Consider the following 21,943-nt stretch of genomic DNA (forward strand, 5'->3'; position numbering starts at 1 on the left):
GACCATTTTGACACTAAATTTATTTTTTGATGTTTCGAACGGAATCGGTGACAAAAAAACGTTGGGGGTGTAAACAGCAACAAATTTTACTTGTGGATAAAACGAGTTTTGTAATGATTTAAACACCTTTTAATTATTTTTAATACGGTTAAATATGACTATTTCTCTAATCAAATGTAACACCAACTTAATCAAAGCTAAGTAAGTTTTTGCTACTTCAATGGCAAGTGACAACAATACCTCTTCAAATGCTACCGAATCCGGAGGTTCTCAAAGAAATTTTAGAAAACAAGCAAGCACTGGGGATTTGGGTAAGTTAGATGTATCTAATTTCCTATAAATTATGGAAGATATGAAATAACCTAACCTAATTAGTATTGAATGAATAGAAACATGCGTACTATACATATACCTATTACATTGATGAGTAATGCTTTGTAAATGTGCATAAGTCTTGATTTTATGTGTCGAAGTAAAGTTGTTTGGGTTTGGTTTAGCCTTGCTATGTCCAAAATAGGCTGGTGATATTTAAATATTGTTATCTATTATTTGTATCAGTCTGCAGTAAGCTGATATTCTCTTTCATAAATTTTATTTGTAAATATTGTTTGCGAGTACATGAATCATGTTCATAAACTATAGTCGTCGAAATATAATAGGCCCGTTTGGACAGCTCGAAAATGTATATGATGACAGCTGGTGTCAAATCTAAATCATAAAAAATCTAAACAATAAGTAACTTCTGGTGCTTCAAAAGTTCTTTTTTTCTTCAGCTGTTAAATAATAAGCCAGATTATGTGTCTTTTTATGTATTTCATCAAGTAAATCAAGAGTAAATAGCAAATTTGTGTAGCTGTCCAAATGGGCCTATTATATTTTGACGACTATAACAGGATAATTTGAACAAACTTTCATGTTAAGGGTGTTTCCTGTTTAGGATTAGGCCTAGATTTGACCATCTTGAATCTTGTTTTACTTATACTAAAGCAAAGATGGATCTAGTTAGAAGCGGTGGATGTAAATATATTATCATGAAGAATCAACCATACTTTATGCTATAATCCAGCACATTATGATTAATAAATGACATGACCACTAATCTCACTGGCTGATCCTCTTAGCATGGTAACAGGCCTTGGTCCAGCACAAGTGCCTGTCACCAACAATCAGTTCATTTTCAAAAATAGATTTTTATTAAATAAATTTTATTCCCAATCTAAGTAAGTATATTTGTATATGTTTATACATATAGTGTTGGATTATCTAGCTAGATGCTTATGTGATTTTATTTTTTCTTATAATATTTTTATGTTTGTATTATACAAAGACTTCACAAGAACAACTCCTACATGAAGAGAGGCTAAATTGTGTGCTGAATATTCCAGGTTCAATACAAGTTACTGTTATATTTGTTTAGAAAGACTCTTAGTTCTGGTCCAGCTCTAAGGGCCCTTTTACATGTTGGATCATTGGTAAACAGTGACCTCACCAATATAATATAGTCTGCAAAAGAATGAGTTTTGTCCACATGCGCAAATTCATTCATTTTACTAATAGTATTTACTCAAGAGCTTGTGTGTACTGTAACTACTGTATTGATGACATACCTTTATGAGAGCAACTCACCTGTGACTTGTATAATCAGTTTGTTTGTGCTAGGGGTAAATACTTAATATATAATACTTCATAAATGTGTTGTACCATGTATGTATGTGCTGAATGTATGAGTATCTATTATTTACTTTGTCAAAAACAAACTAAAGTAAAAAAAAACTGTTTCTGAATTAATTTAAGTAGGTAAGTACTATACATAATTAGACAAGATACTAAAGTGGAATAGCGAACAGGGTATGTGAGTCCATAAAGTGACTCCTCTCTGACTACCCCTTTGGGTATTATTATTATGAATACAAAAGTATGTCCATAATTGTTTAGGAGTGGACTGTAGTGAATTTAAATACAAGAGTAATGAGTTTGTTGATGAGTTTATCGGTAAAACACAGTATTATGTTCCTTGGACATGGACCTATTTTCAGAAAACCAACTCCTTATTCTAAGGCAAAATATTTCTACCATAGACACAAACTGACAGTGACAGCATGAAATCAAATGTCATTTGTTATTTTGACACTTGAAGTTCGTTGTTTTGTGTATCATCCTCCCTCAATCGTATTTATAAACAAATGTTAAAAAGAACAGCTTTGTATTTTCGACCATGAAAATAACTTTGGAAGAAAGCACTACTGAAGTGGTAACCCTTCCATTACAAAAAATCGTGGAAAGAATTTTGTCTGAGAATAATTCTGTGGAATCTTTACAAAAAGACTTGCTGCTTGTGGTTATAATAGTATTGATGATGGAAAATGGGTTTCTACCTATGGAAAACGGCGTAGAAATAGAAAATCCAATAGAAAGTATTGACTTTAAAAAGATACGAAGTTGGAGATCACCTCTGGGCACCTATGAGACAATATTTATGTTGAATGGAGTCCCTTCTATTCCCATAAAGGTGATAATGAGTCCTCTAGGTGCCATGGTCATGATAAATGCCTCTATAGATGTATTTAATGGAGAAACATACAGTGTTTGTTTACCAATAAGTAAATACATAGTGTCACCTCAAGCATCTTCTGTGCCAATGATATTTCGGGACCTAAAGCATTTTTCATTCATGGTCAATGATAAAGTAGTGGCAGCTGTGAAGAGTAGAGTATTAAGCTATTGTGGCTACCCCAGTGCAAGTCTGTTAGGATTGCCTGATGATCTCCTGTTTAAAATTCTCCTATATCTTCCGATCAATGATGTGATAACAATGAGGAAATCTTGTAAAACTATGCATACAGTCATGGATAGTGAGAATTTATGGCATAAACTATTCAAGAGGGATTACAAACAATATACAAATTCTACAAATGGAAGTTGGATGGAGTTGTACAAAACCACATATCTGATAGATGTGGACACAGCTCGGAGAACTCGACAGCACCGTGCGGGGTCCCTGCATGATCACATGGACTATTCAGATTTTATGTCTCATATTGAGAATCCATTCTGGGATATAATTTGATTTTGTTCATACTTTGTACTGTAAAATTTATGTTTGTATTTATATAAGAATAAAACAATTTTATACTCCTAAACCTTATGTTGTTTTAAAGCAATTATTTATAATTACCTATCAGGAATTAAATTATATGATCACAAGCCATGAAAATGTTCCAGTGTCATAATAGGGAATGTCAATAGCAGGTGGAACTTTTTCATTGCATTTTACACTCACATTACATAGCATAAAAGCAAGCAACTCAGTGGCGGATTTACCTATAGGCCAAAAAGGCCAGTGCCTAGGGCGGCAGATTTAGAGGGGCGGCAAATTTAGCATTTTTTATTTTACAGATTTTTTAAATATAAATTTACGTGTACACAATCTACATATAAATATACGAATATATCTACAAATAAATAAACGCACTGTCATATAATCAGTATGTACCTATATTCTTTGAATTTAGTGGCAACTGTGGCTGCTGAATCATGCTCAGAAGGGCTAGTACGGGGCGCATTTAAGTCGTGACAAAAGTTCTACGTCGTCGCGCTCGCTCTTGAGGCTGCGCGATGTGAGTGAGCGCGATGCATAACTTATGTCACGACGCCTCAAACTAGCCAAGATTGACGCTTTTTCATGCTGCTACATGATTTTTTTGTAAACTCGACACAACGCTGGCTTAAATAAATGAGTGAAATCGGGAAAGGCAAAACCCGGAATAGAGTGAATTTGAGATTATGGTCAGCCAGAAAAGAAGCATGTAATAGTTAAAGAGATTCTTGGCATGCATATTCTTTGAAATCAATCAAATATGATCTTACTGAAAAGCCTGAAACGCGACAAGAAGCGGCGGGAATACTTTCGAATTTGGAGAAACTGGAAACGGCCGTAATGGTAGTTATGTGGATAATGTGGAATTTTGTCATATGTACTAAGTACATCAGTGATAGTTTTGGACCAAACAGTCTTGACTCTATCAAGAATTCGCAGTTTGAATTCGCAAACCAGTCACTGAATAAAAAAATGGTTTGCATGAGAAGACGTGTACAATACCTTACAACAACGAAAAAAATCATCCCCATTTTACATGTATGGAAGGTAACATGTGTGTGTGTGTGTTTTTTTTTTGTCGATGCCGTACATTTGTACAAGGTACATCAAAAGAAGTCATCCTATCTTGATTGGCTCTAATTTTTTTCTAAATGAAAAACTTCGATTCTGTTTTTTTTATTAACTATGTTTATTTGAACATTTAAAATTTTATTGGTAAAGTCTAGAAGATGATATTGGCCAAATGGGCGCCGTCACAATTGATTGCCCTACGGGCTCCTTTTATTGCATTTCTCATCAATTCAGCGAGACCTTCGGGCGAGAGATTCTCGCACTCGTGTCGAATGTTATCCTTAAGGGCTTCCAGAGACACGGGCTTATTCACATTAACACGGGTCTTGAAAAAACACCCACAAAAACTGTCTGATATTGCAGGGAAAAATGACATATAATAAAACGAAAAAAAAGGCGACCCGAAAACTGAATATACAAAATGATTTGGCGTTCTTGGGAAGTGTGGCTTCCATGGCTTGTCAACTTGTATTCTGCATTTGTCTAGTCCACCAATATCAAAACAAATTTGAAATTGGCGGCCATTTGTACAAATGAGAGCAATTTCCAATAGGGGGTGATTACTTTTGGCCCACCTTGTATATCTTTGCGAAATGTCAGCTTTGATATTTTTACCCGTTTCTGAGAAAAAGACAGCCGGACAACAAAGTGATCCTATATATAAGGGTTTCTTTTTTCCTTTTGAGGTACGGAACCTTAAATAAGATTTGATGAAACATTTGAAGTTGGTGACAGATAGACATAGAAATATCCACATCATTAAGTTCACAATCATACTAATAACGGGATTAAACTAACAAATTGAATTTCAGAAGTCAGTAGGGGCGGCAAAAATTGAATGGCCTACGGGCGGCAAATTTGTAAATCCGCCACTGAAGCAACTTTTAAAAAGAATCAAGAATTCTCAACAAGCAAGGGGTACCTAAGTTGCTGGGATCATAAGAAACATAGACTAACCATAACACATAATGTGTGTTATAAATAAAAGTATACATACAAAAGGTTGAGATATAAAGCATAAGTACTGACATAAGTAATAAATGAGCTCTCTACTTCAGATTTGTTGGGTTTCAATTCTGGTGCAATTGATATTTGTTGTTTTTTGCAAAAAAAACTAACGGCGCCAACGGCTGTTCATCTTCTATAGGTACAGAGAAACCTGACCCCCCTCAGAAGCATTGTTACTATGAAAGGGGGGTCAGGTTTCTCTGCACCTGACCGTACCTAAATGGCCCCCTCATAGCCTACAAATCTGATAGAATTAAGAACCCTAGCACAACTGAATGAATAGGAAAAGATTAATCATTTTTATATGACTTGTCTTCAGGTGACACTCAAAATCGGAACCATTTAGGAGTACCGCCTGTTGGGAAAGGCGGTAGACATCTTTCTATACCGTTCGACTCGTCGACGGCTAATGGAGATATCAGTGAGTATTGTTTGCTATACGTTGTCGTGTCTGTACATTATATAGTATACATAGATAGAGGTATGTAGGTAGGAACATCTATTCAGTCTATTCGCCTTCATCAAGTGACAACATCATCGGTTGGTGGATGGACTCTACATATTATATGTATAGTCTATGACATTTGATTCAGGATTTTATAAGGTTTAAACAACAGTTAACAACACACAAAACGTAGTAAAGTACGAGTACTATAATACGATAAATAAAATGCTACGCACTTGAATAGAAACGATTTCTCAATTACTATACAAAGTACCATTAATCTTTGAAGAATTATGATAAATATATAGGTATAAAGTATAAACGTACAGCAGAAAGCACTTCCTAATGTGGTCGGGTATTTGCAAATCAATGCAAAGGATTTTTACGCTGCCGTCTACGTGTATGTATAGAGTAAGGTAGATAGTGGCAGGGCAGGATAGCCGCGGCTCGTCGGCCGGAGATAGGGAGAGGGTGAGGGGACACATGCGCGCGCGAGATGCGCCGCGCAGCCTCCGCGGCCGGCGGGCGCCGCGTCGGGAGTCCTGGCTGGTCGCTGGCGGCGGTGGGTGCACGGACTGGTCATGGCGAGGTGTCGGTGAGCGCCGCGCTGGAGGGCCGCCGGGCTCCGCGCGACCGGCCGCCGTGGCGGTGCTACGGACCCATGCTCACGCACAGCCGCTCCGACGGCGACTTCCCCGTCTACACGAGGCCCGAGCGCGCAGGTGAGCTGTGTTGTTGTCGTTGTGCAGCTTCACTTGATCTTCATTCAATATTCATCGACTGCAAAGGTTGTCGACTGGCTGGGTTGATATGCGTTTGTTGGAGCGGTTCAACAAAGCGTTCCGTCAGAATTGATTGCGGACTCGCAGTTAATTTTAACACCTTATTCAAGTAGATATAATGGTGCTTATGAACTGAACGCTCCTCCATTTGTAGGGTGGAGTGGCCTCGAGTAGACATTGTGTTTCCTTCTGGGTAGAGCAAAGCGTTTCCGATTAGCTGTCACATTAAATCATCGGACGATTTGAGAACGGCGTTGTGGCGTCAGGGAGACGTGTGCACGAAGATTTGTAAGTTAATCGATATTGTGAGCTTGGTGTTTATCAATGCATACGTTATAGCTGAAACTGAATCGTTATCTAAGCGTCCATAATTTTTTTGTTTAAATGTAGATGATTTTGCTGAGGTTTTTATGTTTTGGATAATCCTCCGACTTACTGTTTTCCATGTTTGTTACTTTTTTTTCAATTTAATGGAAAGGTTATTTTATGTTAAGTACAATAGGATTTTTTGAAATAAGTTAGGTTTTATACCGTTGTTGTTGTTACATATTTTATTCATAGCGACATATTTTACATTATATTATGTTATGTAAATATGTATGATTGTAACCACAGCCACTACGCAGTGGTGAAGGTGACTCGAAACGACTGTTTCAAGGGATCAGTAGCAGAATTGCAAAAGATGCACCCTGTTTCTTTCTATGCATACTAGGTTAGGTTACCTAATTTATTTTCAAAATTATACAAAGACATGATTATTTACGATTTACATTAGACGAGAGAAAGTTCATTCTACTAAATTATTTTTGTGTAGTTTACCTACACAAAAATACGTAACAAACAAGGGAACATTGTTAGGAACCTGAATACATCCCCTTTAATTAATCGCGACCTTAACAAGTGTGCCATTCTATAGATAGGTGTTGAATTTAAGGCTTCGTCGCGTCCATTATACGCTACATAGGGCTCCAGCACAAACCCATGGCTGGCTTACTTTCTAGGGCAATGTCTACCTATTAATACTTGAAGCCTACACGCTCCTATACACTATTATTCAGTGTTCTGTGTGTGATTGCACCGTGGTCGATCAAACAACTAACATTTTTAGAGTTCTCTACAGCAACTGCTTTTGCTGAACTTCGCACCATGCATTTCATTTTACTTTCAAGAACAAAAAAATATTTTACTTTGACTTTGTATTGTGCAAAATATTCACCACAATCATTATAGTGGCAATGTTAGATTATCTTCTAATTTCCCATTCTTTTCTTCAGATGTGAACGGGTCGTCACTGTCGCGTGAATGTATGTACTATTGACTCCTTGTCATTACAACTAATAGAATTAGTATTTAGTTAGCTTACTGCTTACCTAGATAACTTTAGCATAATTATGGTAGAAGGAATATTAAAACCGAATCTTTGAAATAAACATAGGTACTGTCGGGTATCGAATGTATTATATAGCCTTAGTACTAAACCCCTTGCTTCATAGCGTTGTATATTAATTATAATTAATAACTAACCTTACATTTTATACCAGATACACATAAAGTTTTCAATTTGCTTAAATTCCACTAACCAATACCCTTAGTAAATATGATCAGTCTAGTTTTGCATAAGGCCACGTTCAGATGACAAGCGCTCAACGCGCGTTTTGATGACGCGCGTTTACAACTACATACATTTTAAACCGCGTGACGCGCGTTAGCATGTGTACAGCCTGAATAAAATGTATGTAGTTGTAAACGCGCGTTAACAAAACGCGCGTTGAGCGCTTGTCATCTGAACGTGGCCTAAGCTCTAGCCTTCTTGACCCTATTACGGTGAACGCAGTGCAAGCAATGTGGCCTACAGTCATTTTGAATAGCCATTTATTAAATCCGCATGAGAAGTATTGAAACAGGACATGCATTGAGCGCTGGACTTGTCAGGTGTCAATATCTCATAGCCGCGGCAAGCGACGAACGACGTCGTCGTATTTCATTTACGATGATTGAAAGTTTCAGCGCTTCAGATTCCGTGCATACTCTGAATCACTTGCACTATGTAGTTTGTACATGCGATCGCACCATATCCCACATAAGTAGAATTTTATAGACATTAATATTATTGAAATATTCGGTATTTCACGTTTCAATGCACATTTTTGCATGTTACCGACTGACGATCACGATTAAATTGTTAAAATTGATCGTTTGACGAATGGGTACAATCTGTATGCAAAAGAAAGTTTACCGAAAAAATGTTTAGTGAAAAATGCATTTGACCTTCCATCCTTCTTGTTGAAGTATGGCTCGTGATCAGTCAAAGTACCTTTACTTCCTGAACTTCGACAGCTGCGCTCCCAACGATCACTGGTTCTAGTTTTATGAACATTGTACGAGTATTCTACGTGACTTCCGAGCGAGTTCTTAGTCTCCCAGCTTTGAGACCACTTAGCATTTTGCTGAGTGTCTTCAGAGGGTCTATTCTAGTCCAGTATGACGGTCGTTTGCAAACCTAGATTTTTAACGTAGATAATGTATTAAATTAAATTATACAGCACCATGAAGTAAATGCGATCTTACGATGATTATTATTCGAAGAGAAGAGTGAGTGAGACTAAGATTTTCCATGAAGTTTTGGGTATACAATAAACTTAGACAATCTCTGGGTATACACAATCTTGATAATCAGTCTCAATATTCATATTATCTTTACAAATTATTAACAGATAGGTACGTTTGTACCTAAGGTACGTAGTATCTTGTTGGCATAACCTTATAAGATTAGTTCATTGGGATATCCTTTTAGAAATATTTATGGATGAGACGGTTCCTTTAAAAGTACTGTAGTCCCTCCTCTGCTTAAAATAACATAGTTTTCAGTAGGTTAGTGGATTTGATCTAAATTATGGTCCATCGGTGCGGTATACCCAGGTATATATGCGATCTCCCTATTTTATCTTAGATATATAGTATTTTAATTTTAAAATAATTGTCTCTTAACCTTGCCTGGTTCCTTCAGTATATTTAAACTTTTAAGTAGCATTGGTTCATAGTGAAAAACAATTTGATAAGCTATATCTTGGTAATGCTTACTGATATCAGTTACTATCTTATCTTCGAATGTCCACAGTCTTAGTGTTATTTGAGTTTCCATACGATGTACATCTTATTTGTATATTGCCTCATTTATAAAAAGTGTGATTCGAATATATTTTATGGTTAAGTGGTTGTTCTGTGTGTCAGATACGGACGACTTGCCTCGGAGTCCTAGCTCCGACATGAGGCGGCGACGGCCCATTGATGATGATACAAAAAGTGATAGTGGAATTTTAAACGGGGACGAGGAATCCCGTAAGTATACTAGTCACAGATGTGACGTCACTATACGGCACTCTGCAACCTGCGCTATTATAAACGCTTTTACTTGAGTCGTGCTTCATTTTGTTACCAGTAAATCTCCCTCTTTTATATTTATTTATTGTTATTCATTACGGTTTTCATTTAGCTTCTGAATGGCAGAATTTATAGATCCGCGTAACAATTCCACACATCCTTAAATTTATAACCATTGTTATGCTTCCATAAATATATTATAATTGTTGGTTCTTGCTTACTACCTGTTGTGGTCCGACTGGCCTTTCGAGTTCGAAGTTGTACCTGAAAAAGCAAAAAAAAAACTGGGTGCCCGAGGGGATGCACCGAGTGCGGCGCGGGGCGCGGGGCGGGTCGCACCTGCCGGGCGGGAACACCGCCGATACGCTCCTACTTCGGACCAACCTGTCAATGAGGCGGGACGCCTAGGTACAACGTACAACCGAGTATGAATAACGTTCCTGTGTAGGAATTATTAGTTCCAAATCCCGGCGCCGTCAGCGTTTGCCGCGCTGACTCTACATTCATTTCAGATGCAATGTACAAATGTATAGCTCTGATTATGACTGACGCCTCATTATGCATCTGTCATAGTCGCTGCAGACCTACATACCAGGGCCCCAAGTCTACTAAATGCATTAGAGTATAATTGTATGTCGATTGTATGTCGACAGCGCAAAATTACACATTTGGCAGTCTTGTATTTTTTAAGACCATAGTGTCAGCTCGATGGAAGTTGGATGGAAGCCACTCATAATACATTGAACAACACGCTAGTCCACTGACAAGTGCCACACCGATATCGTCTCTCGGGTGACAATTTGCGTAGTCCACTATTTATTGACGTTTCCGTCAGTTGCTTCATTACGGTTTATCTGTCAAAAATTACCATTCTGAGGCCATTGAGCAGATACACCTAATATACACGTATTATTCAGATGTTGTCATAATGGATCGGAATTATAATTTAAATTTGCGGTGGGAAATGCTAATATTAGCAGACAGAGTGGACAGAGGTCGGCGGGAGTTGAAGGAGCGGCGTCGAAATCGCGCCTTCATAAGCCGGAATGTCGATCCTCTCGTGAGTTTGCCGGACTCGGAGTTTGTGAGGACATTTCGCCTCAGTAAGTGTTTAAGTCATAATGTTGTTATTCTGAGAATTTACCTTTTTATGTGTTTTTTTATGTTTTGACACGTGTGTCTATGTTGTTGATAATATGTCAGAGAAAAACAAGCAATTTTTCGGTCTTTTAAATTGGAAAATAAATAAATTATTATGAACATTCACGTACAATAGTTTTACTATTCGAGTTAGTTCGAGGAGTGAATGTTCATATGGTCCTTCGTAGTCAAAATTGAATTAGCAACCAATCGCATTTTGAGTTATCGACGGAAGCTACGGACAGAGGATAGCTATCGCAACAACGTAGCTTGGTGGGAGGGAGTTTGCACGGTGCGGTGCGGTGCAAACATCAAACTGGTGGAACGGCGGCGGCGGTGGGGCGTGTGGTCATCACCAGCGCCTGACAGGACGGAGCGGAACCGGAAACAGCGACTCCGCAGTACTAGGAAGAGTATTGTGGGCGGCCGAGGCTGTATCCAGATTCCAGAGGAACTACCTACTTGGCGCAATCAGTGATCAGTGAGTGAGTGAAGTAAAGGGTGAAAAAGAAAACTGTGAGTACATTACAATATTGATGGGCCGATTTGTAGACGAATTTGTACTTTATTGTCAAGAAACAAAACACTTGGAAGTTTCATCGGTGTTGAGCGAAAATAGACTTTAAAGCTATGGACATGTAAACTTAGTGAATTAGTATAGTAACCGTAGACTTAGAGAAATTTGAAACATTTTTGGCTTAACTGAAAAATAATATGTAAATATTTAATCTTAGGGTAAGAAAGTTCTATTGGTAAAAATGGATTCTATAGTAAACTTTCAATTAGACTTGAGCAATAGAATAAAGAAAGCGCAGGTTAATTTTAAGAAGGCACCGAAGGATCGAATTAGCCAAGAATATATTGAAGGTAGACTTGAATTAGTAGAACAGTTATGGGATGAATTTGTAAAAGGTCACAAGGAAATGATGCGCAGTTCAGATGTTCAGCAACTAGAAAATAGTAGTTACATAACGGAAGACATATATGATCAGACGGAAGAATTGTATATAGAATATAAATGCGAATTAAAGGTTAAAGCAAAGGCTTTTACAGTAACTGAAAATACTAACGCTGGAAACGTTTATACGCAAAGTCGAGTTAGTCAAGTAAAATTGCCAAAGATAAATATTCCGATGTTTTCCGGGGAGTATTCTGAATGGTCCACATTCCGTGATTTATTTCAATCACTAATACATTGTAACGACAGTTTAGATAACGTGCAAAAGCTTCATTATTTAAAGGGATATTTAACGGATGAGGCCGAACAACTAATAAGACATGTTCCCATTCAAGAATGTAATTATGAAAGATGCTGGAAATTATTAGAGGAGCGTTATAATAATAGAAAATATGTAAGTAACCATATCTTAAAAAGATTGTTAAGTCAGAAAAATATTTACAGTGAATCAGCTGCATCACTGAAAGACCTGATAGATACAACAAACGATTGTTTGGATACACTCGCGAACATTAGCATAGATGTTAGTAGTTGGGACATCCTCATTATTCACATTATGTGCTTGAAGTTGGATCCAGAAACTAGAAAGCAATGGGAATTGTTTGTGTCCAGTAATAATGCTACTGATGAGTTACCAACTTATGAACAATTCAAGCAGTTTCTTACGAACCGTTACCGTGCCTTAGAATTTCTGGATTCTAGATCAACTTCGTCGTACAGAGCTCAGAGCAGCAATAATGTTCCAGTTAACAAATTTAAGTCTTTGCATGTGACGCATAACCATTGTTCTTATTGCGGTGATGAACACTTTTTACCACATTGCGAAAAATTTAGTAAGGAAACTGTAGATGCTCGGCGCAACTTTGTCCAAAACAATAATGTGTGTTTCAATTGCTTGAGTTGCGATCACATTGCTAGAATGTGCCAATCCAAAGGTAGGTGCCGTATATGCAAGGGTAAGCATCATTCGTTATTGCACGCCAGAGGGACAGGTATCATAGAGGTGGTAGAAGAAGCGAATTTAAACGCGAACGTCGGGACGTCAGCTGTTGCATCTACGAGTACGCCTCAAGGGGAGGATGAAGTTAAACCTACCGTGACGTGTTTCTCATCAGGGAGGGTATACAAACAGGTCTTGTTGGCTACTGCCTTGGTGAAGGCCTTATCAAAAAATGGTGATTACTACACGGTAAGAGCTTTATTAGATCAAGGATCGCAATCGTCATTTGTGACTGAAGGCACAGTCCAGTATTTGGGTCTCAAGAAAATCCCTGTGAAGGGTCATATAACCGGGCTTGGTGGAGGCAAAAACATTACAACTAATTCAATGGTTACCATTAAAATGAAATCAATGGTCAACCCAGACTTGGTGTTAGAGGTAAATGCATATGTCCTAAAGAACATAACTTCAGAGTTGCCTTCGGAGAGAGTGGAGGTTATGCAATGGTTTGATGTGACTGATTTGGAGTTAGCTGACCCTAATTTCCATGTACCAAACAAAGTTGACATCTTGTTGGGTGCTGAAGTCTACAGCAAGGTATTAAAAGAGGGTATTAAAAAGTCATCGACCGGGGAATTTATAGCACAAGCGACTTCACTAGGCTGGATTTTATCTGGAGTGGTGCCATCATCGTTACGACCATCTGCAGATATAAATGTACTGCATGCTCGAGTCGAAGATGATGAGCTACTAAAAAGGTTTTGGGAACTAGAAAAGGATACAGAATTGACGAAAGAGCAAAGGTTTACTGAAGAAGAGAAACGTTGTGAAGAACACTTCGATAGAACAATACAAAGAGATGAATCTGGAAGATATATAGCTCGGCTTCCTTTTAAAGACGATGAGATACAACTTGACGGATCTGAAAAAATATGTCACGTGAGATTAAATAGTTTGAGGAGGAAATTAGACAAAGATATGAACCTGAAAGAAAAATATTCGGAAGTATTTTATGAGTATCTAACTTTAGATCACATGGAAAAGGTTCCAGATGAAGAGAAAGGCAATAAGAACGCAGTTTATTTACCTCATCACGCAGTTGTCAGGGAAGACAAGGACAGCTCAAAGGTTCGTATAGTTTTTGATGCGTCCTGTAAATATGCGAATGGTACGTCTTTAAACGACCAACTGTTGGTAGGGCCAACTTTGCAACCTGACTTGAGGAACATAATTATGCGATGGAGGCTTCATCCAATATGTATGTCTGCAGATATAGCAAAAATGTATAGACAGATAAAGATTAATGACGAAGACACAGATTATCAAAGAGTTCTTTGGAGAAATGATACTCAGTCGAAGAATGAGCACTATCGACATACTAGATTAACTTTCGGAACAGCGTGTGCCCCATACATAGCGGTGAAGGTTTTGCAAAGACTGTCAACAGATGAGGGAGCTGAATTTCCTTTAGCTTCCAAGAGGTTAGTAACTGATTTTTATATGGATGATCTATTGACCGGATGTCAGTCGGAGGAAGAAGGTTTACAGATATTTAAGGAAATGAATAGTTTGATAGGGAGAGGGGGGTTCGAACTCCTAAAGTGGACCAGCAATAATGAAAATTTAATAATGGAAATGAAGAGGAACAATAAATGCGACAGCGAAGAGCTTTTAAAATTCAAGGAGAACGATTCAATGAAGGTACTAGGGATAACTTGGAATAGGAAGGAAGATAGTTTCCGATACAAGGTAAATCTAGAAGAATTAAATAAGCCAGTGACGAAAAGAAAGATAATATCGGACATATCCCGATTTTTTGATCCTATTGGTTGGGCAAGTCCTTGCACAGTGATACCCAAAATTATGATTCAGAGACTCTGGTTGGAAGGTTTAGAATGGGATGAAAGGGTTTCAGATGAAATTTTGAAGGATTGGATGTCGTACCGAGAGGAGTTAATACATCTCTCGGAAATCAATATTCCGAGGTGGGCGGGAACTACTTTGGATGACCAAAAAGTAGAACTGCATGGGTTCTGCGACGCATCCCAAGTGGCATATGCTGCTGTGGTGTACGTTCGTGTCACTAATAAAGAAGGCATTACTAAGGTAGCATTAATTACAGCGAAGACAAAGGTTGCACCGGTGAAACAAATTTCTATACCCAGACTTGAGTTGTGTGGCGCTGTCATGTTATCAAGGCTATTAACAGAAATAGCACTAACATTTGAAATTCCTAAGAGAGACGTTCACGCATGGACAGATTCGACTGTGGTTCTAGCTTGGATCAATAGCCACCCCAATAGATGGAAGATATTTGTGGCTAATCGTGTTGCAGAAATACAAACCAATTTGGATCCCATAAATTGGGCTCATGTAACGACGGACAAGAACCCTGCGGATAGTGCTTCTCGTGGACTGCGGCCATCAGAACTCGCTAAAAATGCGCTATGGTTTAAGGGACCAGAGTTTTTACAGGATGAAGATATAAATTATAAAAATCAACAAAGAAGTGTTACTGAGGAAGAAATCAAGACACATTGTGGGATAGTTGAAGAGTCTGTCCTAGAAAGATTTTCATCACTAATGCGGATGATTCGAGTATTGACGTATTGTAGACAGTTTGTCAAAAGATGCAAGAAAGAAACAGTTGAAAGGTATCTTACAGCAAAGGAAATGTCGGAAACTCTGAGAAATGTGATAAAGGTGCAACAAGAGGATAGTTATGAAGAAGAAATAAAAAATATAAGGATGAATAAGAGCATATCTAGAAACAGCAAAATATGTTCTTTGAGTCCCTTTCTAGACAGTGACGGTGTACTGAGAGTGGGAGGGCGTTTAGAATATTCACAAGTCAAAGAAAATCGGAAGCACCCGATTATAATACCTAAACAGGGTTATCTGGTTGATCTATTGATTGCGGATGCTCATAGTCAAACCTTACATGGAGGTCCTCAGTTGATGTTGAGATATTTACAAGAAAAATATTTCATAGTTGGGGTAAAACAACGCATAAAGGCAATATATAGGAAGTGTATAATATGTGTCAAGAACAAGGCAGCTACGAGCAATCAGGTAATGGGACAGTTGCCCTCGGTGAGAGTGACACCAGCTCGCCCATTTAAGTACAGTGGTGTGGATTACGCGGGTCCGATTCAAATCAGAACAACGAAAGGCCGAGGACACAAATCTTACAAGGGATATATTTGTCTTTTTGTATGTATGTCAACTCGCGCTGTTCATTTAGAAGTAGTGTCGGATTTGTCTTCAGAAGGTTTTTTGCAAGCGTACAAAAGGTTTGTCAGTAGACGTGGTCCTTGTTCTGAGCTATGGAGCGATAATGGGACGAACTTTGTTGGGGCTTCGAATGATTTAAAAAGGCTGTTTACTGAAGAGCATGGAATTATTAAAAACATTTCAGAATCGTTAGCTAACAATAATTGTACATGGAACTTCATACCGCCTCATAGCCCAAATTTCGGAGGTTTATGGGAAGCAGGTGTTAAGTCAGTTAAATACCATTTGCGACGGGTTATAGGGAACTCGACTTTAACATTTGAAGAGATGTCTACCGTGCTGTCACAAATAGAGGCTTGTCTCAATTCTAGGCCGCTAACTACTATGGGAGATGATATAGAGAACTGGGATGTCATAACGCCAGGTCATTTTCTGATAGGAGAGCCTCTTCTCACACCTCCAGACAGAAGTTATGAGTCCTCCAATATTAGTTCTTTGAGGAGATGGCAATACACACAACGAATGTTGCACGACTTTTGGCGGCAATGGTCGAAAGACTATTTAATTAAGTTTTTGCAGCGTTATCAATGGCCGTCGGGCAGACAAAACGTAAATGTTGGCGACATAGTGGTAGTAAAAGAAGACGGTCTTCCTCCATGTCGTTGGCTTTATGGTAGGATAATTGCTGTACACCCCGGTTTGGACAAGGTTGTTAGAGTAGTCACTTTAAAAACGAAAAATGGCGAATTAAAAAGGCCAGTTTCAAAATTGTGTTTGCTTCCTGTAGCTGTTTAAATGATAGAGTACATAAATGTTAGTACTTAATTACTTTATTGTTATTTTTAAGTTGTTATGAGTACATTTGATTTGTGTTTGTTATTAAGTGCTTTGTTAAAACTTTAGTTTGTTTTTTATGTTACGGTGGGCGGTGCTTTTTAGTTGTATTTGGTTAAGGACAAGAACCTTGTCCTTGGTGGGCGGTTATGTTTAAGTCATAATGTTGTTATTCTGAGAATTTACCTTTTTATGTGTTTTTTTATGTTTTGACACGTGTGTCTATGTTGTTGATAATATGTCAGAGAAAAACAAGCAATTTTTCGGTCTTTTAAATTGGAAAATAAATAAATTATTATGAACATTCACGTACAATAGTTTTACTATTCGAGTTAGTTCGAGGAGTGAATGTTCAGTAAGCATGTGGTGAAGGAGATTTAACTCCCCTGATAGCCAAAGAATAACGCAGGAAAGATGGTATATCTATGAAGGTTTGGAGCCGTCTATAATTTGGCAAAAAATTGTTCTGAACTGGATGGTAGAAGACTATCTAATACTTAGGTATACTTATTATACGTTTCAGATACTCATTGCATTATTCTCTTAGCCATATTTTTAACATACTCCGAAAAAAGGAGCAGGTTCTCAATAAAGTTTTAAAATCTTGAATCTTATAAGCTTATTAATTATAAAATAACTATCATCATATCGAGTTACTATCCCGCATTGTTGTGCAGATCCGTTATGTTCGGAAAGAAAAGGAGGACATATGTTACCAAGTAATAAAACTGTTCTAAAACAGTGGCTTGTGAAATAATTATTATCCGACAATCTCGTGTTTGTGAAAATCATTATAACCAATTTCAGAAAGAACATAATGTAAATATGGATTAGGCATTTAATAAATACAATAAAAATAAAAGAGTTACACACTGATTTAACTTTTATTTATCCTTTCCGTTTAAACACACTGCTATACAAAAAATATAACACATTAGTAATCCACACAATGAATGCTGGTTGAGTTGTTAGTTGAAACTAAATAATGGTAGTATAGTATACTAAGTATTCTATTATTTGTGAGGGTGTCAGTACCTGCACCTAGCTCACTCGAATGGAGCCTTTGTGCATATCGCCTTAAGGTCTAAACTCCACTCCTAAGCTTGGACCATTTCCTACCACGCTGGTCCTCTGCAGGTTTGTGGGTTCGAAAATCTAGATATGCAGGTTTTATCACGATGTTTTCATTCACCGTAAGAGCGATGGTATGTACGGTGGCCTGCGCCTAAAAGTATACAGGCGGAGATTTTAAAATAGCGATCTCAAGCTCACATGCTGCTCAAGCACATCCACATAAACACCACTGCTACACACATCACACACAACACGTCCCCGGATTTATAACAGATGTAGCTGGTCCCTTCATCATCAGGGATCGCTATTTTAAAAACTCCGCCTGTATACTTTTAGGCGCAGGCCACCGTACACTGTGCATAAATTCCAAAGTAGTTACTCATTGGTGACAATATCTAGATCTGGAGTTTAATTTTTAGTGTTCACACTGCTATACAAAGTTTCTGAAGGCCACTCAACAGTATACACTGAATCATTTTGTTGTATGATGCTGTCCTCTACGTTTCCAACCAAGTTACTGTTACGGTCATAGTCTTGGTGTCTGTAAAAAGAAAAAACATAACTGTTATCTAAGCAAACAAGCATACATTTGGTAAAAAATAAGTTTGTAAACAGTAAACAAACTAACCTCCGAATTAGGTGCTCTTTGAGACCGCTTATTTATGCGCCTCTTTTCCTTAATTCAGCTTTCAAAATGTGCACAACTGCACATTCATCGATAAATAATCCATATTTGCGATAATTTTGCGAAGAGATCACTTTTCAACAGGGAAATGAACGAATTCGTCTGTATGTTTTTTTATCCACAACTAACAGAGAAAACCAAAACAAAACGATACAATGTTAAAGTTGACATAAGAAACAAAACCATATATATTACCTACTCTGTGTAACAAACAAATCGACACGACAATAGAGTTTTTTTTTTGCCTATGGTCTTAATTATACAGCCAGTTTAATATATGAAAAATATATTTAAATGCCATAACACGTCTTTTATTGATTTAAAAAAGCATCGAATCAGATAAAACAGTTATACTTTTAAATAAATAGTGTGAAAAATCTTCAAATTAAGCCCAAGTCGGACGATCCGTGCATGCTGGCTTTACAATTCTAACAAAAGCGGCAACACTGATAATATGCCAAGATGACGTCACGATCACTCTGTGTCAATAGCATTTATATTTTATCGAGACTGGCCGTGAGTCGTAGGGACTACCGTTTTTGGGCCAATCACAATGGAGTCTCTATTGAGTCTCTATAGGATATCTGCATTGATATTTTTTATAACCAATAGCAGACTTGAGGCCCAGTTTTATTACTGGCTCTATGAAGGCATATGCTAATAGTTGATCCTTTTCAGTCTCTTTCAAGTTTGGAATATCGTGAAACCAGCTTAGTGCGCCCGTAGCTTCTGTATTTGGAAATCGACTTGTTTCAAAAGCCGCACCAGACGCAGCCATTGTTATTATAATGTGCTCGTATCGGGTATTGCAAATGGAATAAAACGAGGTAGAGAGCGAGCGCGGGCGACCGGCGCGCGGCTCGTTGTCGGTGCGTTGATGTGACGTGACGTTGTCGGCTGGAGGCTCGGCGGAGCGGACTGCAGCGTGCAGCCCCCCCTCCCCCCTCCCCCGCGGCCGCCGCGCCGCGCCAGTCAGCCGGCGCGCGTCTCCCTCGACGCAGCCCCTCGCGAGCCTCGCGTCCACGCCGGCCCCTCGCGTGTGTCTGTGTATACTGTGTTGTTGTTGTGCACCGGGGATATGCAGTGACATGGCGGCGCGCAGTTGACATGTCCGCCCAGGCGGTGCGCGGGACCAAGACCCCCGGCCTCGACCAGCTGGACTTCCACGAGCGGAGGCAACTGATCGCCAGCTCCCTGTCTCTCAGCGACATCTTACACGTCGGGGCGAAGGAGGTGGCCGCCGTCGCCGGTCAGTACCCCGCGCCGCGCGCCCTGCTGCCGACAGCATTCCGACACAATAGCATTGCGAAATTAAACGCTCATGACTCTGTGCTCATTGTGGTGTCTAAATCACTGAGAACAGACACGATGAGCCACCGAGCACAAAAAATCTCAATGCCAGCTTTTAATAATTTTAGTTTTTAGCTAGTGTTGTAGATAAGTCTTGCCTATGTCGCTCTCGTGTTGATTATTTTCGCGCAAAAATAGCATCTGTAATTTAGCGATTCACGGATCTACCTACGGATATGGTTCACTGATCTAGAGGTTAAAGCATAACAGTAGTTAACGGGACTGTTTACTACACTTTGTTATCTTAGTGGCATCATCTCTATTATGTTGACGTTGCTCGATTGTTCATCATGTCTGAGGAATGTCGTCAAAATTGCTAGCTCTACCTAATTGCTGAATAAATAAAGTCAAAAACTTATTTTGGCCATTTTTTCCATGATATCACACAATGCAAGGAGTGGTCCTCATAGAGCACGGACAAGTACCTACTATATTATTGTGTGTTGTAGAACCTTCGCGTGTTCCTACATGAGCAAGGTGCGGCAATTATTAGCTTATTTGAACTCTCGCACTCCAAACACTTAATACACAATTATTTTTCCCGCCAGGAAGATGCCAATTTGTATTACGTCAAAGAATGAGTGTAACCCTTAATACGAGAGGTAGGTAAGAGGGTATACTTGAACACAAGATGATGACAATCAGACCGCTTTACCAACAAAAACAATATTGGCAGCTTTGCATCACTTGGATACCACTCGACTTAAAGAAAAGGGAAAAGAATCTGTCTGAAAGGCACAGAAAAAAGGACTCAACACTTACAAAAGTGTCTTCAAATTTATCAGAGATGGATTTGACAGATGGCTATAGCTGTATCTTACTTACCAGATTACCTAATAAGGCTAACAAGGTAGTAGATACCTTGTACCGACTCTTGTGTACCCGAGACAACCTTAACAAAGGCCATAAGTGCACTGAGGTCAAATACACCCAGCTAAGAAACTGAAACAAGATAGCTTGGAGCTATGTTTCACATTATACGAGCGTTGACAGGGATTTCTAAGCTCACATTGGCCTTCTATAAAAATAGAACAAAACACTACCAATGTTACCGCTTTACAATAAAATTTAGATAGCATCGTCGGTACAATTATTCAAGTCTATACTGTGGTTATGATGTCACGGTTTCGCGTGCGGCACCATTTTTATTCATAACTGTATCTGCACTTTTATCTCCGGACTAAAATGGAGAGCTTGATCACAATAAATCCAATTTACAACTGTGCCTGGCTTATTTGTCACAGGTCAGTAACTAATCCTATCCAAAAGGCCCTTTAGGAACTTGGCTGTGACACAACCCAAGTAACTTTAGGCTTGGGTCAAAATAAGCTGAACTGCCAACTGGCCCCTTTCCAAAAAAGTTCGTTCGGGATATCACAGAAGCATCGAATCTCGATCCTGTAACAATCCCCAGAATGTCGTTTGAGTTGGAGCTTCATGGATTAGTGGAGCTAGCGCGTGCTGATGTCGGCTGCCTACCAAATTATTTAAAATTATATTTGTAGGCTATAAATAACTGAAAATATTTTAAATTTCTAAATTCTGCAGTATCGAAATAAATTACAATATTGTTATTTTCATTATTACTGTGGTCTCATTATTTAGTCAAGTTTAGATATTCTCTGTTTATTTGTATGCAAAAACAGGACACAATTACATTACTATTACAGTTTAAATAATGGCTGTTTTGCCACATGAAAATTGTTGTAGCCATTATCATTAATATCGCAAACATAATCGCCCGGTATACTTACTTAGGGACCTTTTACAACATAACACCAAATGCCAAGAAAACAGCAGCAGTTATTGACTCAGAAAACCCATTTGAATGTACGGCAGCGTGCCTTGTACTCCGCACTAATTGGAGTCAATAGAGGCACTGATGAAACAACAAAATGTACCCTACTTATGTAACCATGGCTTAATGCGTTCTGCTGTGACCCA

The 21,943-nt window shown here is 38.5% G+C and overlaps 2 protein-coding genes across 5 annotated transcripts in view; both read left to right on the forward strand.

Annotated features, from left to right (window-relative positions):
• Positions 1-51: 51 nt before the first annotated feature.
• The window catches only part of LOC105380576 (phosphatase and actin regulator 1), a 68,054-nt gene continuing 46,162 nt past the window's right edge, over positions 52-21,943 (forward strand). The window contains exons 1-3 of one of the 4 annotated variants that reach the window (XM_038118140.2): positions 52-311; positions 5,496-5,597; positions 7,678-7,707. In XM_038118140.2, coding sequence (XP_037974068.2) covers positions 221-311; positions 5,496-5,597; positions 7,678-7,707 — 223 coding nt within the window. In that variant the 5' untranslated portion in view covers positions 52-220. Of the gene's footprint in view, positions 312-5,495; positions 5,598-7,677; positions 7,708-9,521; positions 9,743-19,614; positions 19,899-21,943 lie in introns of those variants that run through there. The other 3 variants (XM_038118141.2, XM_038118144.2, XM_038118143.2) reach the window with 3 other exon arrangements.
• Positions 1,885-3,140, forward strand: LOC125489086 (F-box only protein 7-like). The gene has a single exon (XM_048623715.1). It carries the CDS (start codon positions 2,216-2,218, stop codon positions 3,065-3,067), a length of 852 nt encoding a protein of 283 aa, XP_048479672.1. The 5' UTR covers positions 1,885-2,215; the 3' UTR covers positions 3,068-3,140.

The sequence above is a fragment of the Plutella xylostella genome, chromosome 10 (assembly GCF_932276165.1).
Source record: "Plutella xylostella chromosome 10, ilPluXylo3.1, whole genome shotgun sequence".
NCBI classification, from domain to species: Eukaryota; Metazoa; Arthropoda; class Insecta; order Lepidoptera; family Plutellidae; genus Plutella; species Plutella xylostella.